Genomic DNA, 14444 nt, shown 5'->3' with positions numbered 1-14444 from the left:
GTGTGTACAGGTGCTTGTCTGACAGAAGCCGATCTCACAACCAACTTTTATCAAATGAGCATGCTGGAAAATCGGCAGCTGATCAGCACCGGATCAGAGCTCTGGTGGGGAGGGCGGGCAGTCCTCCTGTCAGAACACAATAGCACAGCGGGAAGATTGCTCTACTAGCATTGCATAGTTAATATAAAGACCTGCTCAATTTTTTTTTCAGCCTGCTGGGTTGAAAGCCTTGCTGTGTGTACCAGACATAATCTTCTTCCTCTATCTCCAGGCCGCCTGTCACAGCCAATGCATGTGTCCTCTGCTTTGGTCTGTGTCTCCATCTCAGGATTAGACTCTGTCAAACTTGTGCAGTCGCTGGCTCCTGGACTGCAATGAGCAGCTCTTTTCACATGTATATGAAATTGGGAATGTAGGTCAGATAAGAAGCTAAAACAGACACTGAGTTCAGATACAAAACTGGACTTCAGTCAGATGTTATCAAATTAAACTAAAACACTTTATTCTATGCAATTCTTAACAGTTACTACCCTCCCTGATCAGGAAAAGTGTTACAGGTAACAGTGGCATCAAGCAAGAGAATACACCAATAGCTAAAACAGGAAGTGGGAGGAGTTCCCTCCAAAGTGAGGGAATCCCTATTTGTCACCAAGGTCACCAGAACTAGTGTCCCTATTGGAAAGTTTATCCTCTATTATTCTGCTGACAACCCAAAATGTGGGATTTTGTTTCACTTTCAGTGATAACGTTAAATGTCAAATAGAGAGGGTGAATCTCCCTAAAGGGGGACATAGAAAGCAATGAAAATCTGACAGAGGTTGTAATCCCTCTCCGCTGTATACTAAACTAAATAATTTAAAAGGCACACATTTTTGCTTTTAGTTATACTTTAAGCTTGGGAGGTAATAATATTGTTTCAACCCAATATTTGGCATTGTTCTGTATTTAGGATAGAGAGCTAAACCTTTTGCTCCATAAACTTCAGATACCATATTTGTTTTGATCTTAAATTTATTGAAACAAGCCAGATGAGACTACAAACTGAAAAAATAAACATTAATCAGTACAAATTTGCATATAATAAAGAAACAATGCTCTATAACAAAGAATAGGATAACAAGAATCACTTTTTAAGCTCGCTAAGGGGTGATGGCGAGTGATTGAAGAAACATGCCTTGCTGTAGATTCTTAAAAATGCTGTCTGACTTACTCCCTCTAGACAATTCTCCCAGAATGCACTGGATCCTAACAACTTTATTAACACATACTAAGAGATTACAATATGTAACTGCTACAAAACAGCTAGCTTGGTGTACATCAACATGTTATTTTAAGCAACATAAACACAAGTAAACTGAATAGAAGCCCAGTGGGCAGAACAGGCATTATTACTTTTTATTTTTGATGATAAAGGTAAACAGGACAAATAGAGAGGGTGAATCTCCATAACGGGTACAGACAGCAATAGAAAACCTTACAGGTGTTCTAATTCTTCACCACTCTATCCAAAACTAAAAAAAAAAATTAGTTCTACTTTAATTTACAGTAATATGGTCCTATAAACAAATGTGACTTGGGAAGATATAAGTAAAAATCGTAAGTTCTGATATTACATAAGCTAGAAATGTGCAGTCAAATAAAATGTACAGTCAGCAGTCAATTGTTACAATACATGGACAACAAATGAGCAATTGTGACCGATTCAGCCAGTTAAAATTTTTTCCCCCCTTAGCAAAAATATCCCCCCTCACCATCCAATAGCTAAAGTCCCCCTCAGCAAAAAAATCTCTGCTTCCTGCCCCCCTCACCCCAGGAAAAATCTGTCTGCCAGATTTAGCTTGTTTTTTTTTCAAAATCAGCTCCATACTGACAAATACACAAACCTGTATTGATTAATTACAGTAAATCTTCATGCTTTTTTTGTATATACATTTCTTTTATGAATTAGCTTGGGCACAGAGATGCATAAAACAGCTGCTACATGTTTCTATTGGTAAAACAGTTAGATTATCAATAATATAAGATGCAATTATCAATAATAAAAGACGGATTTCCACAATGCATTGTTTGTGTACAATCAGAACAGGGCTTGCTTTGTTTGCTATCGGTTATCGAGGATTTATTGTTTTTCTATATATTTATTACTTGCATTAGCAGGGCAGAAGATGATATCCCTAAAAGGAATACATTTGCCATGTAAAGTTTTTATGATCAGCATATTTGTCATGTTTGTGAAATGCAATTTTTGAAAGAATTCTAAAGGCCAGCACATGTAAATGACAAGCTGGTTTACAGGAAAAGTGGGGCATTCATGGCTTAAGCATGTGGTACTTACCACAGCTAAATATATTTAAAATAACTGAGGTATTGTGAGGTCAGTAGTTACTAACACACAGCTGACGTCTTGTCCAGATACCACATAAAAGAATGCTGTTAATTGTCACCTTTATGTCTGTTTTAGTTTAAAATGGAGGTTAACGCAGACCAGTGGATTACAGAGCAAAGAGATAAATAATACCAGCAATCTGCTTTTTTTGTACAGCAATAGAAATTTAGATACTTAACTGTAAATGTTGTAAGTGCCTCTTTCACATATAGAACATTTTAAGATTTGCAGACCCCTAATGCAATAGAAATCCAGACAAAAGCTTTCAAATAAAATACAGTGTTTCCTTGTTTATTACTAATGTTCACTCTTCTCCAGTATCAGCATTATTCACCTGTGTCCTTATACAGTATTTTTTTGTTTTGCTTTTCTTTACTTGCATATCCTTTCATATACTTTCATATGCTTATCTGTTAATAACTCAAAGGAAAAGTATACACTTCCTATATACAGCAAAAAACTCAAATGTTTAAATCAAAAACTAGATATACACTTAATAGTGAAACATAAAAATGGCCAAGATAATCACAATTGCACCCACTATTAGCATTCTTGGAAAAGACGCATCTTGGGTAGAATTTTTAAGAGTGCGTGTCTTTGTCGGCTTTATAATGCGATTCCACTGTGTCATGATGGCATTTTTGGCACCACTCCACTTTCCTGGCCCCATAAGCCGAAACTGGTAAGGTGTACAGGGACCAAACAGCACCTGAAAGCCCAATCTTGGATCCGTAGCAAAGAGATGCAGCAGATCTGGTTTTACTCCAAGAAGTGTGGCCAGTTCATCCATGTATTCCACATAGTCTACTTGTATTGTATGACGCTGGCTTGGCACATAGCTTAAAAATAGGAATACATAATTTGTTTATAATTATTTGTTTTGGATTTCCGTTCTACTACAAACTGTATATTTGTTAGTAAAATTATTAATTTTAACAAAGTTTACAAAGTACAGTGCAATTAGAGAAATACTTGCAAGTGCTATGCAAGGCCAAGTAATATCACACTTTACAGAAACAACTGTGTCTCAGAAATTTTGACCATAGACACACCTCAAGGAGGGTTACACATACAGTACAAAATGACTTGACATATGTAATACTATATATTACCATTTTATGATCTAATAAAAAAAACACACATAAAAAACATTTGAAAATCATGAAAAACCATCAGGGCCATTTACTGTGTACGTTTAAAGTCCAAATAAGTAAAAAAAAAAAAAAAAAAATATATATACATACACACAGCGGTACCCCCAAAGGAGCTGCTGAATTATTCTGCCTGTGAGTATTACACAGCCAGTTACACTGTATTTTCCACACAGCCAGATGCACACACTCTTCCGCTCATTGTCTTCAATAACCAGTCTAGGGGATGAATTGTTATGTTTTATTTGGAACTTGGATAGGAGAAGGGAATTAGGATACTCCAAATTAACTACTCACAGCGAGGACAACTTCTCAATAGGACTGTGTAGCAGAATGTCAGTAGCCCTATGCAGCCGGCTGAATATGGTGAAACAAGTCCCTTTTCAAGCAGAGAGTATTTGCCGGTCTTTGCTTCTTCAAGACACTAGCCAGTGTCCCCTTTAGCTCACACAAACAGGATTCTCACTTCTAGGACCAAGAGGGTGATTTTAGTAACACTCAGTCTCAGGGATCCCTTTAGGGCAAGGGTAGGCAACCTCAGCCCTCCAGCTGTTTTGAAACTACAAGTCCCATGAGACATTGCAAGACCCTGAAAAATCACAGGCGTGACTCCTAGAGGCAGAGGCATGATGGGATTTGTAGTTTCACCACAGCTGAAGGGCCAAGGTTGCCTACCCCTGCTTTAGGGGGTCTGTACTCACACTTTGTCCAGGGACAGCTGGTAACCTCCTTCCAACTTCCGAGCGGCATTCTTCACCAGAGATACCAGACAGGATCTGTGGACATCCTCCCTGAGTCAGCAATTTTTCACAGGAGCCCGTGAGTCAAATGAAAATGCCACAAAGGCAAGCTATGAGGTGGCAACGTTAATTGCTAAAAATTGCAAATCTTTTTCTGAGGGTGACTTTATCAAAGAATGTGTTATAAAAATGGTTGAGAATATCTGTCCCAAGAAGAAGCAAGAGTTTGTCAAAATTTGCCTGGCTCGTAACACTGTAGCACGGAGAGTTGAAGAGATTTCATCAGATATTAAGAGACAGTTGACATCCAAAGGAGTGGATTTTGACTTCTTTTCAGTAGCCTGTGATGAAAGCACGGACCTATCTGACACGGCTCAGTTGCTGATTTTTATGAGAGGGGTGGACGATGAAATGGATGTGACTAAAGAGCTACTTGACCTCCAGAGCCTTACGGACCAAACAAGAGGAAAAGATTTATTTGTTTCTGTTAGTTCCGCCATAGATGACATGAAACTGCCTTGGAACAAACTTACTGGGATTATTACTGATGGGGCACCTACCATGACTGGTGAACAAAGTGGATTAGCAACCCTAATCTGTAACAAGGTGATCGAAGAAGGAGGCAAAGCTATTAAACTCCATTGTATCATTCATCAACAAGTTCTCTGTGCTAAACATCTCAAATATGACCATGTTATGAAACCGGTGGTAAAGACTAATAATTTTATTCGCTCTAAAGCCCTGTGCCACCGCCAGTTTAAACAGTTTCTACTGGACATCCAGGCTGAATACGAGGATGTTATATATCACAACGATGTAAGAGGGCTCAGTCGGGGGTCTGCACTGCAGCGTTTCTACTCTCTCAAAAAGGAAATCTGAGAATTCTTGGAAACAAAGGGACAACCAATGCGAGAACTATCTGATCCGATTTGGCTGGCTGATTTGGGGTTTCCAGTTGACATAACAAAGCATCTGAATGTACTGAACACGAGTCTTCGGGGGAAAGATGCAGCAGTGAACCTGCTTTATTCACACCTCAAAGCCTTTGGAACAAAGCTGCAACTTTTTATAAGGCAGTTATCACAAACACAGCCCAATCTCATACATTTTTCAGCATTGCAGGAAATAATGAACAGTTTTCCACAGGACAATATCAGTGCACAAATGAGCAGATATGCAGCAGACATCACATCTCTGGCTGGGGAGTTTAAACGGTGCTTTCAGAATTTTGCAGCTATTGAAAAGGAGATAAGCCTTTTCTCCTCTCCATTCTCTGTTGACCCCAATGATGCTCCAGATCAGCTGCAGCTCAAGCTCATTGAGCTGCATTGTGACAGTGAGTTACGCAGTCGTCACCAACAGCTCTCTCTTGTAAACTTTTACCGCCAACTGGATAAGAGCCGGTTTCAAGAGATTTGAACATTGGCTAAGAAAAGGCTGAGTTTGTTTGGCTCAACATATATGTGAGAGAAGACATTCTCTGTGAACTTTAACAAGAACCGCGTGAGGACAAGACTAAGTGACTCTCACCTGCAGGACATTTTGCGCATCAAAACCACTGCCTTTGACACAGACCTAGCCTATGTGCTGCAGACCAGATCTCAGTTTCACCCTTCACATTAGTGCAGACAAGTTTTCTTTTTCAATGGAGATAAATATATTGTAAAATCTCAGTTAATGTCAGTTGGTCTAAATCAGTTATGAATATATTTGGACACAAGATGTATACTTGGTGTTATGTTCCTGTTTATATTTTTTGAACTGAAAAGTTGACAGACAGCCTTTATTATAATATGTAATGTACTGGATTTTTTTTTTCATCCGGCCTTCAGATATGAAAGGCAGAGTGATTTAACACCTGTTTAGATTTGTTATACATGTGACAAAATGAAAAGTATGCCGTTTGCAATAAACTTTGCATAAAAATTTAATTTGCATTTAATTTTAATGGTTCAAAAAAAGTCAGGCAAAATGGTCGGCCCTCATGCATGTTCACTTCATGAAATCTAGCCCTCTTTGAAAAAAGTTTGGAAAACCCCTGCCTTATACTCACTTATGAGCCAGATAATCAAGGGTGCATGATCCATATTTCCCAATTCATATATATTTGGTCATAGAACATATTACTTACTGTATATATTATCAGTCTGTGAATTCCATGAGTAGTAATCAGCCCCATTTTGTTAGAAAGGGGATCTCCGATATATTGCACTGTTATATAAATGAATACTAATACTTTGAAAGGGTTAACATAAAACCAGATAAATCTCAAAATATTTCATTCTAATGCCCCGTACACACGGCCGGATTTTCCGACGGAAAATGTGTGATAGGACCTTGTTATCGGAAATTCCGACCGTGTGTAGGCTCCATCACACATTTTCCATCGGATTTTCCGACACACAAAGTTTGAGAGCAGGCTATAAAATTTTCCGACAACAAAATCCGTTGGAATTTCCGATCGTGTGTATACAAATCCGACGCACAAAGTGCCACGCATGCTCAGAATAAATAAAGAGATGAAAGCTATTGGCTACTGCCCCGTTTAGAGTCCCGACATACGTGTTTTACGTCACCGCGTTCAGAACGATCGGATTTTCCGACAACTTTGTGTGACCGTGTATATGCAAGACAAGTTTGAGCCAATATCCGTTGAAAAAAATCCTAGGATTTTGTTGTCGGAATGTCCGATCAATGTCCGACCTTGTGTACAGGGCATTACAGATTGTTGTTAGATGTCTGACTTCTGGTACATACAGCAGATTGCACAATTGATAATAAAACATCTGAACTATTTGCAATCCACATGAGTTTGCAATGAAGTTGCAAGCATGTTCATTTTGTACATGGAACAACTCCCACAAATATGATTTCTTACTGCTGGGAGTCAGCTGGCTGTGAAGTGCTGGACAGATCTGACTTTCTGCCACTAAAGCTCACCATACATGTTATAATCTGACTGTACAAGCTCCTTTAGCTCTATCAAAAGCTATGTAGTGCAAGGGCCTTTCTGACTGGATACAGATTGGTTGAATAGTATAGGCAGGTTGTCATTTTACATGGTAAATCCTAAATAAGATTAGACTGTAATGCCCCGTACACACGGTCGGATTTTCCGACGGAAAATGTGTGATAGGACCTTGTTGTCGGAAATTCCGACCATGTGTAGGCTCCATCACACATTTTCCATCGGATTTTCCGACACACAAAGTTTGAGAGCAGGATATAAAATTTTCCGACAACAAAATCCGTTGTCGGAAATTCCGATCGTGTGTACACAAATCCGACGGACAAAGTGCCACGCATGCTCAGAATAAATAAAGAGATGAAAGCTATTGGCCACTGCCCCGTTTATAGTTCCGATGTACGTGTTTTACGTCACCGCGTTCAGAACGATCGGATTTTCCGACAACTTTGTGTGACCGTGTGTATGCAAGACAAGTTTGAGCCAACATCCGTCGGAAAAAATCCTAGGATTTTGTTGTCGGAATGTCCGAACAAAGTCCGACCGTGTGTACGGGGCATAAGAGTGTAACATGTAAAGTGGGCTTGCCATTATGTTTTTTTGTTAGGAGCGAGCACAGTGTGCAGCACACCACAATCGTATACTGGAAAATATGCTTGTCCAAAATATAAATGAATAGAAGGTCAATACATATCTCAGGTAAAATCGTTTAGGAATTAAAGGACTGCTATAGTCTCTACTGGTCTCCAAGCCTGACCCCTGACCGTGACAGTAAGTTATTCTAGGGAAAGGTAAGGAACTATATTCAAGAATTTGTCTGCTATACAGGTACCATAAGTAACAATTAGCATTGATTTATGAAGTCCGTTGTTGTCAGACCAAAATACATAATGTTTAATGAAAAAGTTTGCAGGAATCTACATAGAGAAAGGCCAATGAATGTAGTATATCTGAATTTTGCTATATTGGTGTGAACGAAATTGTATGTACATGGATAGAAAACAGGTTGCAGAAAGAGTAGTGATAAATGTAGTGTGAGTGGTGTGCCCCAAAGTTCTGTCCAATGCCCAATTAGGAGTTCAGTTTCTGTGTTTACTGATAATACCACATATAGCAGGAAACTCAATATGGAAAAGGATGTAGCAAGAAGACCTTGATAAAATGAAGATATGAGCAGCTACATGGCAGATTAGAGTCAATATCGAAAAAACATAACCAGAAAATATCTGGAAAATGGGACTTTCAAGGTGCCAACATAAGACATACACATATTTAAAAGCCAAAAAATAATTTTTTATTCATACCAAAGAATTTTTATAAAGACACATAGACGTAAAGTTTAAAAGACAATAAAATATATGGTCCAAAAGCCAGTCAATTAGACCATATACATAAAGTGAAGTGACGTAAGCTCTTATACATTTATTATAAGTAGTCATCTCAACATGTTTCACCTTTGTTAAAGCCATTATGTTAATAAATATATATTAGAGAGGTAAAATCAATTACTGCACAAATATATATATATATATATATATATATATATATATATATATATATATATGGGAAAAAAAATCATCCAAAAAAAAACTCCCACAAAAACATAAGCACCTGTTATCTAGACTCTACTGTATTATTGGGTGTGAGAAAGCACCCTTGTGCTCTGGCAAGATGTCCACCGGAAGGGCCGCCTTAAACACCACTTCCACCCCGTCTGCTTCTGACATCATGAAGTGCTGCAGACACAATTGACCACCACCTTGCATGCCTGGCAATACCCCCACCCACATCACTGTGCAAGGGCGTAGCACCAACGTCATACTGCACACCCACCTGGGCACCGTAAACATAGTCAGGCTGGGATGGAAGCAGCAGGGGAGCAAGGTACCGCAATCCAAGAAGGCAACCCATTAAAAACAGAGTACTTTGAGATAACCTCCAGTTTCTGAATGATGCCCAAAGAAGTAAAAAGTTGCCTAAACCATAAGGGTGGAAAAGAATGGAAAATACAAAAGGGGGAACAAATTAAGAGGGCAGACGGGACACCGGGGCACAGGTTGGTGCAAGTGAAAGCACTAATGGGCATGAGTGCAAAATTGCCACCAGACCCATAGGCGAATGGCCCATTTCTCTGCGCCTGTGCAGCTACCTATTCACCCGCTCAGGAACCCAGGGTATGACCACACAGGAAACCAATTGGAGGCTAACATATATATATATGTATAATATTGAAATCCATGATTATTTAAAAATAAAGAAGAATGGTTAGCTTTCAATAAACTAGTGGAAACAACGATAGCAGATATGCAAACGTATAATACCAACAATGGTATAAAAAAACTAATAAAAAATAAAAAAAGGCTGACAACGTGGAACAGTCTTAAAATTATATACGCATAACAATCGATTGAAACTAAAAGCTTCATTTAAGCCCGGAAATTTAGTGGTCTGATGAGTGTTTTTTCATCTCCTCAATCTTCTGGTGGTAAGGATGCCCTTCAATAACATTTTTCTTGTGATCCAATAAATTTTCCTTGTGGTCCAATATTCTTTATGTACACATTATAATATTTATCATTAATTTTTTGATACAGATATACATTTAAGTAGAAAAGCTCCTGATGAAGCCAGACAAATGTGAAACATGTTGAGATGACTACTCGAGGGGTCTATTTAGGAAATGTACAGGAGCTTACTTCTCTTCATTTATAATGTGTAATTGATTGCCTTTTAACCCATGTATTTTATAGCCTTTTAGACTTTACGTCTATGTGACATTATAAAAATTATTTGGTATCAAAACATTTTTTTTTTTAGCTTTTAAATATGTGTACGTCTATGTTGGCACAATAAAAGTCCCATTTTTAAGATATTTTCTGGTTTTGGTATATATATATATATATATATATATATATATATATATATATATATATATACTATATACTATATACTATATATAGTATAACAACGAAACTCTCCTCCTGCATCAACCTTGACTTGTTACCTCGACTACGAAACTCTCTCCTGCACCGACCTTGGCTTGTGACCCCGACACTGATCATCGGTCTAGCGATTAAGACTTTCCTCTCTCTTGCAGACCTGAGAACAGAGCTTGCCTGACGTTGTCGGCCATTGGTTTCCACTCATTACAGATATTGTCCTAACAGGCATGTTGATGTCTTTGATTTCTGTTCTATCTATTTTTTGCACATCTATTGAAAAATACTGTATAAAGTTATGCACTTTTGTGCTAAAAAAATTCATGAAAAATGCAAATTAGGAAGGGCTACTCTGAGAGAACTGATGATGGAAAAAGGTTTGTGGGTTGTTGTAGCTTGCAGACTTAGCAATGCCTAACTGCGGCTAACAAATCTAGCAAAATATTCTCATGCATTAAAAAGGGCATACATTTAAGGGGTATATCAATAAATCCACCCCTTTATAAAACACTGGTTCAGCTTGATCTTGAGTATGCTGTTTAGTTTTGGTCACCAATCCACAGGAAGGATGTCCTTGAACTAGCATGAGTTCAGCGAACGGCAACAAAAACAATTATAAGGATTACACGTATTCACTCAGAAGGAGAGATACTCAAGAGGGAACATGATATATGAAGACATGTGAACATCATTTGAGACACAAAAGGTGGTTTAATCATAAATTGTATATTCTTTACTGTTTCTTTGCTGTTGGAGCAGTGAAAACGTGGAACTTCCTCTTAACCAAAGACTTTTGGACATTCCTTATGATCCTAAATGGAACTCAGAAGCTCTGCAACTATCTTGTTTTATCCTTTTGTTGTTTGATTTGTTTTTCTCAGCTTTTTTCATATATAATTTAACCGTCTCATTGTTTACCTAACTTATCTGTTCAAATTATTTTGCAAATAAAATCTTTTATAAAAGAAAACATGGAACTCCTTTTCCTAGGTATTGGTATCAGTCAAGAGTGTAGATAGATAAAAAAAAAAAAAATAGATGTTTTCATCGGTAAGCATTGCGTACATGGGCATGGAATTTTTTAGAGATTTAAACTTGCAAACATAACAAACACACACATGGATGGATGTTGAACTGGATGGAGCTGTGTCTTTTTTCAACCTTATCAACTATGTAGCTATGGAAAGTAAGTGAATAAACAGAAAATATTCAGACTTTATATACTTTAGATAGAGTTTATGGATTGCTCATGAATTAACAGAGGTTAGCAAACCTATTCCCTTTTCATCACAATTTCTCACACGTTTTTTCTCAAGCAGCAGGGTCCAGTCCTACCTTTTGAACTCGCTTTTAAGTATTTTTACCAAAGAATAAATTACACATTTTATTTGAAAGTTGTTTTTGTTTAGAATGTTTCAAATATACAACCTAGATAACTCACCGATGATCCATTTTGAATTTTTTCTTGCCAATATCAAACGTCATAGCTTCTTTGTCAGGTAGTTTGACCAAACCTGTAGAGTCAAAATACGTGAGAAAGTTACTGTGCACTTCTATTATAATAGAATAACGTATAGATTTGTATGCTAAAACCATGATAAACTCTAACATATTTACAAGGTAGTGCTATTAAGTCTGCAGTACTGTACTGTTGTCAATCAACAAATTGAAAATTAAATGTAAAATACACTATACAGCAGGGTTTCTCAACCTTTTTAGCTTGGAAGAACCCTTGGCAAAAAGTGTGAGGTCTCGGGGGAACCCCTGAAATTAGTTCACATCTACAGCTCATGGAACATTGATGTAATCAGTAATCTGTTGATATACCAGCAATTATTTTTAGAAACAGCATTAAATGATAGAATCAATATTAAAACATACCTATTTATTGTGAAATTTGTGCTTGCTTTTTCCTGCACAGATGCGCAATTACATGGGATCGGGGCACACAGCAGGGCACAATACATGGGATTAGGGCACTTTATGTGGGAGCAGGGCACATTATGTGGAAGCAGGGCACTTTACATGGGAACAGGGAACATTACATCAGAGCAGGGCACTTTACATGGAAGCAGGGCACATTACATGGGATCATGGCATGCAGCAGGGCACATTACATGGGATCAAGGCACATAGCAGGGCACATAACGAGTAGATAAGGCCACATAGCAGGACACATTACATGGGAGCAGGGCACTTTATGTGGGAGCAGGGCACATTGCATGGGAGCAGGGAACATTACATGAGAGCAGGGCACTTTACATGGGAGCATGGGTCTCCTTCATATGCAGAGCTAAGCAGGGAAGCGCTTGTGATGGTGCTGGCTGTGGAGTGCTGTTCCCTTTTAGTCCCTCCTCCCCTCCTGTATATCCCATGTGATGTCACATACAACTACCTGGGATGGACAAGAGGAGAGAAAGGGTTGGCGAAGAACAGCACTCCATAGTCAACATGATTACAGTTGTTTGCCTAGGTAGCTCTACCTATGTCAGCAGTGGGGATGTGATCTACCCATCAGCTGCCTGTGACTGGTAGATTGTGTCAGAACCCCTGGGGACCTCTTGTGGAACTTCAGTCGAGAAACCCTGCTATACAGTATAAGAAAAGGTAAAGAAAGAAAGAAAACAGCTTTTATCTTTATTGTCCATATTAACTTCTGATCCCATTGGTTGCTTTGAGCTACCCATAAACTTCTTTAACTCCTTGTCAAATATGATATTAGATAAAGAGGGATTTTAACTTGTAAACCGTATGGACACCCAGGGTGTTCCTGTCCCTTCAGCAGGGCACCTGATTTACTGTGCTGACATGTGTCTGCTGTCCTGGCCTCTTTATCTCATATTGTTCTTTTAAAGACGTGAGATTTCCTCCTGGATAAAAAAAAGAAAGAGAAAACCTGCGCTATCAAGCAAAAATTATTATAACTGCAGCTGCAACAAAACCACAAATATCAATGAGGTGAAAAATTACATACAAAGAAAAAATTGTGCGCTTGCATTAGATATTTAAATCTATATTACTACATGATTATCATAAGTAGATAAACAAATAAATAAAAAAATAATAAATAAAAAACACCATCAAAGTTAATTGTGAGTGAATTAGAAAGTCGCTATGCTACAGAGCAAGTGTCTACAGTGTCTACGAGTCCAAAGAGGGAGTGTTTACATCAATGCGGAAGTGTCAGAACCATCTCCAGCTGTGTGGTGAGCTGTCATCTACTGTCCCTGCAGAGGGCTAATTCTGCATGCTTCTAAGACCTTGCTATAAAGGAGGTCCAACGTGTCTGGTAAGGATACATCTATTATCAACCTTCGGATCCACTGGTGGTTGGAGGCTCCTTCACATCCCCTTATTCCTTTATACACACTAAGGAATGCAATTCATGAACTTTGGATATGCGTTTTTCCTGCGACTCAGGATGCAATTTTGAACTTTTTCACTTATGACTTTGCACTTGGGTGGAATAACCTTTGTTTTTTTGTTTTTTCTTTTTTGCACACCAGTTTATAACTTTATTGTGTGTTTATATGTATGCAATGATCAATATTAGTATTTGACTTACATGTCGCTGTTTGCTCTGTAGCATAGCGACTTTCTAATTCACTCACAATTAACTTTGATGGTGTTTTTTATTTATTTTTTTATTTATTTGTTTATCTACTTATGATAATCATGTAGTAATATAGATTCAAATATCTAATGCAAGCGCACAATTTTTTCTTTGTATGTGAGATTTCCTCCGCTTACCACCAGAGGGAGCTCCCCGTCTTGTCGTGCCTTCCGGACCGTAGGACCCGGCGGCAGACTGGGGAGTAAGCAGCCATGACGATGCTTGCACCTGTGCAGCCCAGTCCATGGTCCCCTTCCGGTATCAGTACCGGATGGATGGTATTTAAAGCCGCTGTTAGCAGTCAGTTCATGCTGCAGGAACCAAGGGACCCATGCACTTCAATCTCTCCACTCAGGTATTTACATAAGTAGCTTTTTTTTGTGTTAAATTCATCATTCCTGTTACCGCTCTGTGCCACTTGATGCTTATACTGAAGGACATTGTCCTCTTTACTGCTGACACAGCAGCAGGTATTATATAGTGTGTTTTGTGCTTTATTCAGGCATTCCTTTAAAGTGATCTGTATCCTTGGAGGTGTGTGGTCCCTGGCATTAAGCCAGCTGCCGTATCAGCCCCTGTGAGTGTTAACCCCTATTATTCATTGTGTGCCATGATGATGTGAAGGTTATTTCCAGCTTACCCTCACACAT

The 14444-nt window shown here is 38.5% G+C and overlaps 1 protein-coding gene across 1 annotated transcript in view; it reads right to left on the bottom strand.

Moving 5' to 3' along the window:
* Nucleotides 1–999: 999 nt before the first annotated feature.
* Nucleotides 1000–14444, bottom strand: part of LOC141103358 (flavin-containing monooxygenase 5-like) — an 87453-nt gene continuing 74008 nt past the window's right edge. The window contains exons 7-8 of the mRNA XM_073592868.1: nucleotides 11623–11695; nucleotides 1000–3225 (exon numbers count right to left, since the gene is read on the bottom strand). Coding sequence (XP_073448969.1) covers nucleotides 2880–3225; nucleotides 11623–11695 — 419 coding nt within the window. The 3' untranslated portion in view covers nucleotides 1000–2879. The remainder of the gene's footprint in view (nucleotides 3226–11622; nucleotides 11696–14444) is intronic.

The sequence above is a fragment of the Aquarana catesbeiana genome, linkage group LG07 (assembly GCF_042186555.1).
Source record: "Aquarana catesbeiana isolate 2022-GZ linkage group LG07, ASM4218655v1, whole genome shotgun sequence".
In the NCBI taxonomy this organism is placed as follows: Eukaryota; Metazoa; Chordata; class Amphibia; order Anura; family Ranidae; genus Aquarana; species Aquarana catesbeiana.
Note: the sequence above shows the minus strand (reverse complement) of the source record. Positions and strands in the feature narration are given on the sequence as shown.